At 50.0% G+C, this 13,840-nt stretch overlaps 1 protein-coding gene across 2 annotated transcripts; it reads right to left on the reverse strand.

Moving 5' to 3' along the window:
• Positions 1,053–13,801, reverse strand: MCM2 (minichromosome maintenance complex component 2). 2 transcript variants are annotated; one of them, XM_021409962.1, is made up of 16 exons: positions 12,396–13,801; positions 11,653–11,840; positions 10,956–11,131; positions 10,357–10,620; positions 9,133–9,352; positions 8,639–8,846; positions 8,024–8,158; positions 7,626–7,817; positions 6,714–6,807; positions 5,831–6,081; positions 5,458–5,584; positions 5,130–5,242; positions 4,765–5,007; positions 3,803–3,985; positions 2,679–2,834; positions 1,053–2,100 (listed from the first exon to the last, which is right to left on the reverse strand). In XM_021409962.1, the coding sequence occupies exons 1-16, from the start codon at positions 12,408–12,410 to the stop codon at positions 1,990–1,992; spliced, it is 2,676 nt and encodes an 891-aa protein (XP_021265637.1). In that variant the 5' UTR covers positions 12,411–13,801; the 3' UTR covers positions 1,053–1,989. The 2 variants fall into 2 exon arrangements, with proteins under 2 accessions (XP_021265637.1, XP_021265638.1); XM_021409963.1 differs by having other exon boundaries at positions 12,282–13,801.

Genomic DNA, 13,840 nt, shown 5'->3' on the forward strand with positions numbered 1-13,840 from the left:
GCTCGAGGCTGCTCTCCCCAGGGACCGCCTATGCGCATGGCCTCTAGCATTGGATGAGGTGCTAACAGTGCTGTGCCCAGAGCTCAGGAGCCACTCAGGCTTTCAGCAAGACCTCACCCTGTGGCTCCAGCCACACAGCAGCGCTGCTATCCCCACCACAGATCTGACACATGCACGCATTCAGAGAGCAAAGGGCAAGCTCAGGCAAGGAGGGCACTCCAGGAAAGTGACTCCGAAGGCTGCCTGCAGAAAGCCCTGGTAGACATAGACCCAGTGGGAAGGGAAAAAGCCAGCCAAAACAGTTAAACAAATACACAGGAGGGAGCTGGCAGACAGAAAAGGCAACACACTGAGCCAGTTTCAGGCTGAGAGTCATGTGCTAGGCCCCCAGCAGGGTTCAAGCTCCTGAATAACAACCAGGCTGAGAGGGGACACACACACACCACCATGACAAAACTCCACAATGCTGGCAGCTAGGGACATGTCTGCTTGGCCAGCACAGAACTGCAGCAGCTAGTTTGCAAATTTTCCTGAGCAAAGCCAGGAGGAGGCTGGAGATGCTGTACAGTCCCCGTGTCCAACTAGGCAAAACACATTCACTTCAGTAAACCCTGGAAAGGTTTTAGTGCTTCTTCCAGACTGGTATCCAAGTGCCAGCCAAGGTGGGAGATAGGTGCTGTTCTAGAACAGTGTCAAGGTGACAGAAGCATTTAGGGGACAGAGTCCCACTGACGGATCAGAGCTCCAGGCTGGAGCTGGGTAGGAATGACAGCACTCATGTTACTGTACTGTACACAACCACGTCCTGGTATCTACCCCCAGGGAGGACATGCAATAGCTGAACCACCACAGGCAGGATTTCTCTCTCTCTATTTGCACAAGGAGCTCCTACTAACTTGAAGACCAAACATAGGATGTATGTACCCAGGCCATAAACCACCAGCAAACTGCTGAGCAGCTGGTGCAGCTTCAGGTTGTTCAGCTATGCTCTTCCTTCCCACCATAACTGCAGGACTTTAAAAATTAAAAAAAAAAAAAAGGAAGCACAAACGTATTGGAAAACAAATTGTATTAAAATGCACACAGTAAGAAAACTGCATGTGAATTATCAGCCCATCTTGCCCTCCCTTAACATCTCCAGCTCAGCGCTCCTCTACTGCTACTCTTCAAAGCAGCAATCTCAAAAAAAGGATACTAGGTGTTGTTCAGTTCAGGTGCCAGCACTTAGCTCGAGCTGTAAATTCACATCAGCTGACAGCTGTGCAGAGCTATCACCCACTGAGTCAGGGGAAGCCCCTTCCCTGAGGCTTCTGGACACTGCCCCAGCATGCTTTGAAGGCACTTCCACTGCCCATTCAGGTCACCCCCAATATTAGAAATGGTTAAGTTTGGTTTCATTTCTCATCTTCCTCCGCCCCCTCCCTTTCACTTGCAGAAACCAAGCAGGTCAGCCCACGTGGGCACCTGGGGAAATGTCAAGTGTCAGGTGCAAAGGCCTGGAGCTGAGAGGCCGGCTCGTTCGTGGAGAGTTGAAAGCAGTTTCAATTATCACCCAGCAGGCTGCAGAGTCGCTGGAGATGGGAAAAGAGAATCCCTGAAGGTGCTTGCAATCCAAGGGGCATGGATAAGGCAAAGAAATGCCTTTCAAATGCTCCCACTCATCCCTCCTGCAGATGATCTCTTAACAACTAGGGACAAATAAACAGCAAACACACCATCTATGTGGCCAGCAATTCTCTCCCTGTTGGGCTCAGCTACAAAGCAGAACAGCGAACAAAATTGCTAAACAGAATTGGCTGGGCATTTAACTACTTAACTCTGTTCTATTTACAATGCCTTCAGCAGCTCAGCAGTTCCTTAATCCATAAGGCACAAAGCAAGCAAGAGAACGTGTAGCTTAGTCCCTCTGGATCGTGAACTCTGTAGCGCAGCCGGGTGGGCAGAAACACAGAGGTTTGATCTCGCACATGGTGGGCTCTGCTGCCAGCCTCAGAACTGCTGGACAATCAGCTTCCGCTTCACATCGCGGCTGAACCTGTTCATCTTGAACACCTCACTGTCATAGAAGGCGGAGAGGTTGTGGATGTTGATCTGCCGAGCCTGGGAAGAGGACGGAGAAGGGGGGAGAGGTAAATGCTTATTCAGAAAAATAAGCACCCTGTGGTTTTCCACAGCAGAGGGCACACAAAATTTGTCAGTCAGCAATCTCTGCTCCGCAGGAACCAGAACTGCAGTACCAGGGGAGACTGCAGGTCAGGAGAATAGAGCATTGGCAGAGCTCAGCTGAGTGAAGAGAGGATGCTGGCTCAGCATCTGCCTGCTCTCAGCTCGTCCTTTTACTTTCACTAGAGGAAAAACATACTTATTAAACCTAGCTATTATCCCAGAGCTCCCAATCCTCATCCGATGAGAAACAGTTTTGTAGGATCTCTGACAGGGTGCAGTCAGGATTTACCACTTCAACCTCAGAGCTTTATGGGGTACATGAGGACTGAAGAGGAAGAATATGGTACTCCCAGGAAAGACAGGAGTAGAGACAGATGAAAGTCCTGGTTCTGGGTTGAACTGTGTAACACCAGGTTTTTCTGGTACATTGACTCAGAGAACACCTCTGTTTGAGGCTGCTAACACAAAGCAGGAACCAACCCTGCAGAAGGCTTGTCAGTATAAGCTCATACCTTATCCACCAGATCCTTCTCTGGGACTTCTATGGTGTCTTGCTGGGCCCCATAGCGGTTTCTCTGGTACATCACCTGTTCTGCAACCAGCTGCTTCAGGATGAACAGCAGCAGCTCGTTGTTGTCTCGCTTGAAGGAAAGGTAGCGGGAGAACGTCTGCGAGGGAGGATGAGACAAACCAAGAGGGTCAGGAACCCAGTGCCGCACTGCGGGTCTCCCACGCCTGAAACCAACCAACCCTTCTCCCAAAGAGCACAAGGGGAACCAAATGACACCACTGTCACCTGCACTCTCAGAGTCTCCTAAGGGACTTCAGCCTAGCCAAGCTGCCACCTGCACATGCAGTAACAGTACAGCCCTGTATCATCCAAGACTCTTCTGCCAGCTGCTGACACCTATACAAAATCTCTGGAGAGACCTCAGTAGCAGCCCTGAAGCCTCCCAGAGGCTGATAGGGCACCGCTGCAGAGGTTTGCTGCCCCTGGGGGAGGGCAGGGCAGCATCCCTTAACCCAGACTGCCCTGTGCCCAGCAGACTCTTATGCCTGGCTGGCAATTTGCAGCTAAAGAGAGAGGCCACGAGTCGTCCAGACTGAGGGCAGGCACTCTGTGGATAGATGCCAGGCTGGGGCTGGCCAAGAGCTGTTCAGAGCCAGGCCCTGCCACTCAGAGGGCAGCCTCTCACTGAACCACGGTGTGAACTGTGCTGGGATTATCTGTCCCATGAAAAGCCCTAGAAAAACTGTAGAGAAACTGCCACTGGCTGTGGCAGCAGTGGAAGTGCTGGGCCAAAACAGGAGGAAAAGTGGCAAAAGAAGAAAAACGCAATAGTGTTTTGGATGCAGAGGCTTGGGACACATGTTTGTTCTCACTGTTATCTCAGCCCAGACAGAACATCACTGCTAAGAGAACCCTTACATGCCCCACTACAGACTAGCGAAAAGCAGTTATGGAACAGTGCCTTCAAACTCACAGCTCTCCATTTGCACAGACCTGACAACTGCTTGTGCAGGACAGACCCCTACAGTGGCTGCAGGAGCCTCTTCCCACAGCCAGGGCAAACAAGGGGGCTGCAGCCCAACCCTGAGGGTTGGGGATGCAGCTCTCGGCTCAGCTGGCACCCACCTTGCGCATGCTCCGCATGACACTGAACTTCTGCGTGTCAATGAAACTCTCTAGCATCACCCGGATGGCCATGTTGACATCATCCTCTACCACGTAATCTCTCAAGTGCATACGGGCGTGAGCCTCAGCCATCCGGATCATGGACTCAATGTGCCGCACTGTGATGGGGATGCTGCCAGTTGCCTAAGGAGGGAGAGGAGAGAGCAACTCCTTAGTGAAGGGTAAAAGACATAGGGCAAGACTAGTGGTTTTTGGGTCAGGATCTGCTTTGCACTGTAGGAGATGTGCTCGGGCCCCTGTGGACTGTGTAAAGCTAAGTAGGCTCTGCCATCTGCTGGCACATCCTGCAGTGTGGTAAAGACTCCGATATTTAACATTTTAATTTGGTAGAATGCAAGGGAATGCTACACGGGGTCCCTCTTTGCCAGTGTTTAGTGCCTTTCCAGGAACAGTAATCCTCAGTTACCCTCAGCGAGCGTTATGTGGAGAAACAAAACAGGTTAAAGAAAAAAATTTCTGAAGCTCACAAAGTCTCCTTCTGATCTCAAAAAATTCCACGTGATTGGAGAGGATGAAATGAGCCTGAGGAATCCCAGATAAGAGAAGGATATTTCTACACAGAAGGTCTCCTTGTAACATAGCAACAGCTTATGGGGCTGAGTGAATGCAAACATCTCCTGTGAGCCTGCAAGACTGGATCACAACAAGAAGACTTCACTCTGGCAGACACTAGTATATGCGTCCAGTCCATCACTCTATGTATTACCTATGAGCAAGACTCTGCATTTAATTGAAGATGCATCTGTTCAGCAGATACTGTAGAATCTGCCTGTCTCTCACAAAAAAGAGGCACAGACTCTTGTGACACGAATAGCTAGAATGTGTCAACATACGCTGGAGCAGTCACAGGCTGATCTGCAGTCTGCATACATACTTATTCCCTCCTTCCTCAGTATTCTCACCATAGACTCTTTCCTGAGGTCACTGTACATCCGGGCCACCTTGTCCTGGTCCATCTGGTTGAGTTTGGGGTGGACCTTCTCTTTGGCATAGACGATGTATTTCCTCAGGATCTCCTGGGGAATGGGTTCCACCCCATATGTATTAGGAAGAACAACCTCACTTGCGTCTCCATTCACCGCCTCCTTGCTACCTGGGTGGTGCTTGACATGGCTTCCAACAACAAACCGGGCAAGCATTTCATCCTACAAGAGAGCAGTGGAATAACAGAAGTGAAGACAACCACTAGACAGCAGAACTCTGTAAGCAGCTGCAGCTGAGCATCCTAACAGCCCAGCACGAGCTTACATTCACAGCATGATTTTACCTGCACAGGGTCCACTGTGTCTCTCACCACACACAGGATATCGAATCGAGAGATGATGGGCTCTGTCAGGTCTACATTTTCCGAGAAAGTCAATGATGGATCGTATCGACCACCTGGAGCAGAGACAAACCTCAATGTCAACCACAGGCTTCAGGGCTGAAGCTTTGAGGTAAACATTGATCTCCTTCACAGGGAGACTTTACTTCTCGCTTGATTTGTGTTCCAGACTGGAGAAACCAAGCAGAGGGAAGGGAAGTTGCACGACAGTGCTTGAGACAACAGGACTGATGCAGAAGGCCTGAATATTCCTGTGGTTCTCAGCACTTACCTATGGGATTGGCAGCAGCAATAACAGTGCAGCGAGCCTGCAAGGATGTGACAATGCCTGCTTTGGAGATGGAAATACTTTGCTGTTCCATGGCTTCGTGTATGCTGGTCCTATCCTGGTCATTCATCTACAAGAAAGCAAGGAAGATTCACCTCAAATCAACGCTGCCCAATGCACCAAGGGGAATGAGCTTGCATGGGGTTCTCCAAAGAGATAGCAAACTGCACTACAGACCAGCAAGGGCCTAAACAAACAGCAGGAAGCCTGGTCTGCTGGCAGATGGCACCCCAAGTTATCACATCTCCTCATCATGGATGTTATGGCCAGCCCCTCCACGGTTCAGCCTTCCCAGAAAGGTGCAGGTGGGACTCACCTTGTCAAATTCATCAATCAGGCAGACACCTCTGTCAGCCAGCACGAGGGCTCCTGCTTCCAAAGTCCACTCTTTGCTGACCGGGTGCCTCTGGACATAAGCCGTAAGGCCCACAGCAGAAGCACCCTGGCCAGTGGTGAAAATGGCTCTGCTAGACACCTTCTCTATGTATTTAAGAAACTGTGACTTTGCAGTACCAGGGTCTCCACAAAGAAGCACATTGATGTCCCCACGGACTTTGTGTTTGCCACCTACAACAATAATGGGAGAGACACACAGGCAGCTGAGTCCTCTGTGCATGGCTTGATAGCAACCCTACCCTGAACACTACAAAGCTGAAGGGAAGGCAAAGAGTATGCAGAGAAACCACTTCACAGGAAAGGTGAAGGAAAATCAGATGTAGCTGTTGTCATATTTTGTTATGGTTTAGAACACTGAGAAGAAGCAAAAGTACTGAAGGATCAAATATAGCAGCACATGAGCACTGGCAATAACGCAGAGCTTCTTCCTTTCCGCTGCAACTGTGGCTTTTTAAATTGAGTGTAAAAAAGCATTTCTAACCCTGTTGAATGCATTCTTTTCAGATGATAACAGATCAGGACACCATCAGATCAAACCTTTAAAGGGGCATCAAATATGACCTCCTAGAGAAAGAGGGATAAAAGCATGCCTAGGCATGCAGCAGGAGCTGTTTTCAGTCTTAGCTTTTCTACTCTCACACCAGTTTTCAGTGTGATAGAACAGCCACTTCAGTCAGAGATCTCCCTCAGTCTGTTAACTTGTCTCTCACCAAGACACACAGGCAACTCTAACCACTCTCACTGCAACAGCACCGATAAACCCAGATCCATTGAAGCAGCCCTGCACAACACGTTACACTCACCTGGGTTTTTGGGCTCTCCACCAAACAGAGCTAAAGCCAAACCCCTCTTGATATCCTCATGTCCATAAATAGATGGGGCAATGCTGGCAAAAATCTGAAAGGAAAAGCAGAGAGTTATCTAGGGAGTAACATTTCCCAGTCTGGGCAGAAAGTGGCCTGAAAACCAGCTTGGGTTGATCTAGGTTGCCATTACTATAGAGCTGTCTTCAGAGAGTCTTTTCTTGTCCATGCAGAGGAGGATTTTTCAAAGACAGCTATCAACCCAGTCATGTAAAGTTGATCAAAAAAAAAAAAGATGCTATTGGATCACAGGAAACCATATAGATTGGTGCTGGAAGCAGCAACCACTGCCTCCAGACTCCAATTGCACACCACAGTGGCTGTTATCACCTGTTGCAAAGCTAGAGACCTTGATTCAGGTTGAGAGTTACTCGCTGCACATGATAGTCATTGGTTGGGCTGTGTTATACACAAATCACGGTCAAATATGACAAACAACAGCCTTATTTTCTCAAGGGTATTCTGGTAATAGCCTGACACTGGAGACTACTGATTTTAAAACAGTTCTGACTTAAATGAAACTGCTCTACCCACCAGAAACAACGTAGTCAATATAAAAATTGTGCAACTTAAGTGAGGTTGAACATGCACCAGTCCAGAAAACTTCTTTTTTGGGGTACTGCATTCAGGTCTCAATATGTGGAGACAAACAAAGCTAAGACCTCCAGCACAGTTTAGCCTCAAGAGGATCAGTTCTGCAAGCACTGGCCCCTCAGACTACCTCCTCACAGTTTGCTTTCAGGATATACCCAGTGTTTAGCTAGCTGACACTTCACATCACTTTCTGATCCAACTGCCAGACGATGTCTGGCTCTCAGCGGGAAAAGAAGGGTATATATGAGACAGACCCACCTTCTCCCCAATTTGCTCATCCTTAGACAGAGCCACAAGCACTTTCACATCCTCATCAGTCAGCTCCCCGACAGCCAGCTTGTTGTCCTTCTTGGCAATGTGGTTGGCCAGGATCACGGTTGCAAACACTGGGAACCCATTGGCAGTGTTCAAGGAGCCATCGTAGTTGTTGTGATAAATCCCTGTGAGCTCCTGGGAAGCAGGAGATGGTCTGTCAGTGCATGCACAGTATCAAACAGTCTCCTCTTTCCATTTTAAGATACCAGTCTTGAACGTAGCTGCCCAAATGTATCTGAAGACAATCTGTCCCTGCATCTCCTCTGATACAGGGACTGATGTCCCCTTGATGTTACTGTCAGAGAGTTTAAAAGTGCTCTGTGCTCACTCCATGTACTTACAATCTCATCCCCTGGCTTGCAGCTGTCAACCAGATCAGCAAGGAGAATGGCATCCTTGGAGCGGGGCAGCCTGCCAGCAGCTACCTTCCCAGGGCTCTCCTGGATTTTAATGCGCTGATAGTTCTGATAGACCGTCTGCAGCAAGAAAATACAAGTTAATCAGCATGTCTGGATGGCATCAGCACTGCCACTTTTCAAAGGCATCTCACCAGAAGAAGTCTATTTAAAGATTTACTCTATTTTGGCTAGAAAACTATAGGAAGATGGAGGTTGAGAGGAGCAATTCCAGACTGTGACAGACAACGATGACAAATCTTTTTTCCACATCTGATCACTGAGTTTCAGATTCTGTGGTGTTTATCCAACCAGAACCAGTTCCTGGGAGAAAGACACTCCACTCATGATGGTTAAAAATAACAAAGCAAAGAATAAAAGCCAGATGCTCCACATCAGGGATTTTGCAACAGTCCTCTAGTTTCCTTAGCTGGTAGATCTGGAAATATTGACCTAACTTGGAAAGGACACCTGGACAGCTTTTGTCCAGCCTGGGCAGGACCAGCAGCCTGCCTCGTTTGTGCAGTTAAGCAGCACACGCAGTTAACCCACATCTCTTACCTCTTCCATGTTGATTTCAAAGGGACCCAGAGACTGACACTCTGGGCAGGAACCGGGTTTCACCTCCTGGTTCTGGGACTGGAAGAAGGGTCCCAAGATGAAGCTGCACTTGGTGCAGTTGTACTTGACCATGCTCAGCTGAGGCAGGACCCCTGTGCAACTTGTCACCACTCCGCTGGTCCGGATCAACTGGTTCAAGTGCAGCTGCCTGAAGAAAGAGATTCTGGATGTCCGCAGGGCACAGAAAGCACAACACCCTGCAGACACATTTCTGCTTGAAGGCACAACTACCACAGGCCTTCTAAGAAACAATTTTTGGTAGGAAGATCAAGGTTTGTGTTTTACCTTATGGGACGCTGAAAGTTCATCCTTAATCAGACTCTTTTTCTGTTATAAGCTTAGCTATTCTGTTGGGTTTATCTAGAACTTTAGCTTACAGACTAGTCCTTAGCACCCCAAAACCTACAGCCACTGCTGGTAGTTCTGCTGCTTACCTGAGCGACCGCAACTCTTCCACCAGAGGGAGGTGGGAGATACGAACATGGATCTCTTGAGCAATACGATCATACTTGGGGTACATGGCCAACACCACTTCCTTGGCTGCTTCATCAAAGATCTTCAGCATTTCTGCTGGGGCCTCAGGGAGAAAGTAGGCAAGGACATGTTCCTGGGCAGCAAGATCCTCGTAGTTCACCACTAGACTCTCTCTGTTCTCTTAAGAAAAAGAAGGGGAGCATTTCATTTTCAACCTGCTCACTTCTCAAGCAGCCTGTAAAAGACTGCCTGGAACACAAGCCTATTTCCCACTCGCTGCAGCTTGCAAGTATCCACACCTCCCCCAAGAAACATAGAGGTCACCAATTTGAAAACGGCTGGAAAAGTCTTTTAAAGTTATTCTTCTAACAGTTTTTTTATCAGTACTAATTTTATGATTATTTCTCTCCAGTTCTGCAAGTATTTCTCAGGCTCAGTGTTCCTGAGACTTGAAAGCCTCAGCCCAACAAACAATTCTCACACAGATCTCCAGGAAGCAGAAGATAATAGCAGAGACAACTGTGCTGGATGGCTGGCAGAAACCTTCTGCCTCTGATGTTTCTGACAAGGGGCAAGACAAATGCCTTCTATTTTCTAGCCGTATAACACTGACGGTGACCCAGTACTCAATCTTCTGACTCAATATAAATAAGAAATACGAACAACCGCAGTTACAGAAGTTGTTCCTAAAAGTGACAATTTCAGCTTTTAATAATTGACAATGACCGTTTCTGTCAATGATTTTTTCTGTCAGTGACTAGTTAGAACACAATGCTGCAACACAGACATGATTTTCAAAGTCACAGGGTCTATTTGTGCCCCCTCGCTGGACAATCCAGTTTCCAGTCTGAGAAAGTAACTGTCGCAGACAGCAAGTAATTGTTGTCTCTTTCAGATCACAAGCATGCAGCTCACTGTCTGCTGCCCCACATACTTTTTGCCAGCACTTCTAGGATATGAATATTAATGAGTAGCAGACACGAGGGGCCTTCTAATTAGTCAGACAGAATCAAAGAAGATAGTCATGATGTTCCCATTATTCATTTATCTCTAGTAACATCAGTTCCTTAAAGTGCTGGCTTGGTGTCTGGGACAAACAGGACAGGCAGAAAAAAATCCACCTGTGGACTGAATCGCTGCAAAGTACCACAATCCACATATAGAGAGTCATCACTCAGCTATACCTTTGCACATGTCGCTGATCCTCTCCTTGAAGACGTTGTGCCCATGGTCATCCACATGGGTCTTCAAGAAGTTCTTGAAGCGGTGGTAGATCTCAAGCCGGGGAGCTGCCATGGAAACCCACTCCCTCACTGAATGCCCTTTCATGTCTTCCAGATTCTCAATGCTCTCGATCATGTCTTCATCTTCCTCCTCTATGCCATCTGCAGCCCGTTCTGCCAGCCGCCTCTTCCGTGAAGGACGGTCCTCATCTTCGTCGTCACTATCTATGGGTTGGGAAGACAAATTGGACAGGGTTGGGATTCCCATTCCCCCTCCTTGGACTACTCATGGATGGACTGCACAGGCTGTGGAAGCAAAGAAGCTGACACTTGGGATACAAATAAATAATCACCCCAAGCCCAGCCAAACTGCAGTTCAGTTCCAGCCTGGCTCCTGCACCTTCCACAGTAGCTGAAGCCTTTAGAGGGGAAGATTTGTATTCAACAACACTCAAATTTGTCCATTAACATACCGAGAAAGTAAGTCCAAGCAACATACTTCCAAATGCATTAAATGCCTTCCCACCCAGCCCACAGAAGCCTCTGTCATGGCCACCTACCATAGAGCAGCCCCCTCCTCATGCGGCCCATGCCCTGCTCCAGCTCGCGGTCCCGCTGCCTCATTACTCTCTCTGCAGCTTCCCGCTGGCTGGCAGTCAGCTCCTCCACATCTTCATCATCCAAGGCCAGGCCCTCTGCCTCGTAGACATCCAGCTCTGGGATGGGGCGGTAGTCCCTAGGGTGCACACAAAGCACTGAAACAAACTCCAGAAGGCATTTCTCAAGCATCTCTCCTCCCTTGGCTACCACTGTGTCAGGACAGACGTTCTGCATGAGACCGAACCCACTGTGCAGGAAGGAGCAAGGGGGATGCCCTGCAGTACGAAAGGCTCCAGCACCAGGATTACAAACGCCAGCACTCAAGTCTCTGTATTGTACACTTCACCAGCTTGCTTGCTGAGTAACAAAGCATTAGCATTTATGGTTGCAAGAGCAAGGAGCTGAGCTAGACGTGCACCCCACATCCCAAGATCCAGGTTTATCCTCCCTTGATCACGATGTCACTTTGCTCCTGGTTTGCAATGTTTTCTGCACTTCCAGAACTTCACAACATCATGCCCTGACACTTCTTTACCATCCAGCAGCTCTTCAGGCTCCTCGCTCAGCTACCAGCACCAACTCTTGGTACGTGCTGAGATTCCCAAAAGCAAAACCCCATCCACAAACACAGAAGCTGGCTCTCAGCGGCCTCCTTACCTCTCCATCCCCTCCCCGATGAGCTCTTCTCCTTCTTCCTCATCTTCGGGGAGCCCCTCGGTGCCCAGGAGCCCTTCGGACTCATCCTCGAAGGGCGGCAGGTCCCGGCCGGGGCTGGACGTGAAGGCATCGCCGCGGCGGGAGCTGCGCACGGGGCTGGTGACCGCCGCCTGCGATTCGGAGGAGTCCTGCAAGGAGCGGAGCGCGGGTGAGGGCGGCGGGGGAACGGGGCTGCCCCCTCCCCGCCGGGACAAGGGAGCTTGGTGCTTCCGGAGGGCCGCGGGTCAGAAGGGGAACGCTGTTCTGAGATGACTCCTGCTTCCCGAAGGCGGAAAAATTAAAATCATGAATGTTCCCCACACATTAAAACGGAAAGACTTCAGAACCGGGCCCTCTGAGCCCGGAGCAGTGAAAGTCTCCGATCCGCCTCAAAGCTCTCTTCTCCGGTACAGGGCCACCGGGAGACTTCCCACGACATTCGGCGTCTCCCCGGCGAGGGCACCCCCCGCGCCCCCCGGGAAAAAAAAAACAAAACAACGAACAGGATTCCTTCCCGGGCGGGGAGGAATCGAGGTTTGCGTCCCGAGCCCGCCCGCCCTTTCTCCCCAGGCCCCGTCCCGGCCGCTCACCGCCATCGCTCCTTCCTACCCCGCCGGATTCCGCGCGAAACTACACCACGTGGTAGGCAAAAGCGCGCGAAACCTCATGAATAATGAATACCTCTACCGCGTGCCCCGCCCCACCTCGTGAATATGCATGAGGCGTCGCTGCGAGTGCAGCGTGGCGATATCGCACGCGCATCAGGCGAGAGCAGCCTGAGCTGGGTGCTCAGCCTCTCGGAGGAGAGCTGCGTGGGGCAGCTAAACCCATCACTAAATTGAGTTAGCCGTCATGCAGTGACAGGGTTCCTTCTGCTAGGCCCATTGGCATGAAGGGTGCGGGTCGGGACACACAGAGGCTCTGCTGTTACTCCCTGACAGCTGCCCTGTGTCCTGTGTGAGTCCCTGGGGTGAATGCAGCTGAATTCCAAAGTCCTGACTGTCAAAGCACACCACTAAGACTTTGCAAAGCGGTGCTTGCAGCACAGCAGGAGCACTGAGGACTGAGCTCCACTCCTGATGAACAGAGAGCAGACACTGGAGTACTGCCCACTGCATATCCTGTGGTGCAAATTTAAGGCTTGCAGTAGGCATCAGCAGGTTGGTGGAGGGGCTCCGAAACAACACATGCGTATCCGTCTCTGTAGTTTCTCTGCAGCTGTATAGCCAAGCAGTTCATGATGGGAAGCAGTATCCTCTCCAGGAGGCTGATAACCTGAAAAGTATTTCAGAGAGAGAGGTGTCCCAAAAGAATGGAATTTGGTGACAAGAGGGCATAATACTGTCTTAGAAAACACACCAGCAACTTCTGTCTCTGACACCTACAGTCAGGTGAGACTTTGGTGCCAAAGGACAACAGCACGGCTGGTAAAACACTAAGTGACAACTCTCCTCAGGGCCCTGAGGGTTTTACCAAGGCTGTTAAGTATCACTCTTCGTCTTGCTTCAGCCTGCGACACAGCAGGGACCCACCAAGCCAGCCCTCCCACCTTTACGCACAGGACTGGAGAGATGGCACACAGCATTCTTCTGTTTGAGAGACAGCTTTTGGATCTGCTGTCCTCGGGGCTCGGCTATACCTTCAGAGCAGTCAGATGGAATGAACAGGTGGATTTAGAGGCAAAACGGTTCCTCCTAACACAGTTATGTGGGAGGTAGCATATTCCATTAGTTAGAGCCTGGGGCTAGAGGTGAGAAGACACATCTTCCACTCCTGCTCCTGTTGGCAAAGCATATTTTAGTCAGAATCACTCCACCTCTCCTTGAGCAGAGGTGCCCCTCCTGTAATTTGGAAATGCTGGTACCAGCCGACTCACAGACACAGCCCTGTAAACAGGCAGTACCGAAATATTGCAATATATCATCAACTCGAGCAACTACGAGAGAGAAGGGACACGCCAAGGGCCGGCTTCATTAAGCGTTATTCCAACAGCACGATACCAGCACAAAGACGCGGTTCCACCGCAGCAGCACCGATTGCCCGGCACTACACCGCTCACCCCCTCCTGACCCCATAAGGAAGCGGACGGCGGCCGCGAGCCCTTAAATGGCGGCGGCCCGCCCTCCGAGCCCCACCTCCCGCCCCTTCC

The sequence above is a fragment of the Numida meleagris genome, chromosome 11, assembly GCF_002078875.1.
Source record: "Numida meleagris isolate 19003 breed g44 Domestic line chromosome 11, NumMel1.0, whole genome shotgun sequence".
NCBI classification, from domain to species: Eukaryota; Metazoa; Chordata; class Aves; order Galliformes; family Numididae; genus Numida; species Numida meleagris.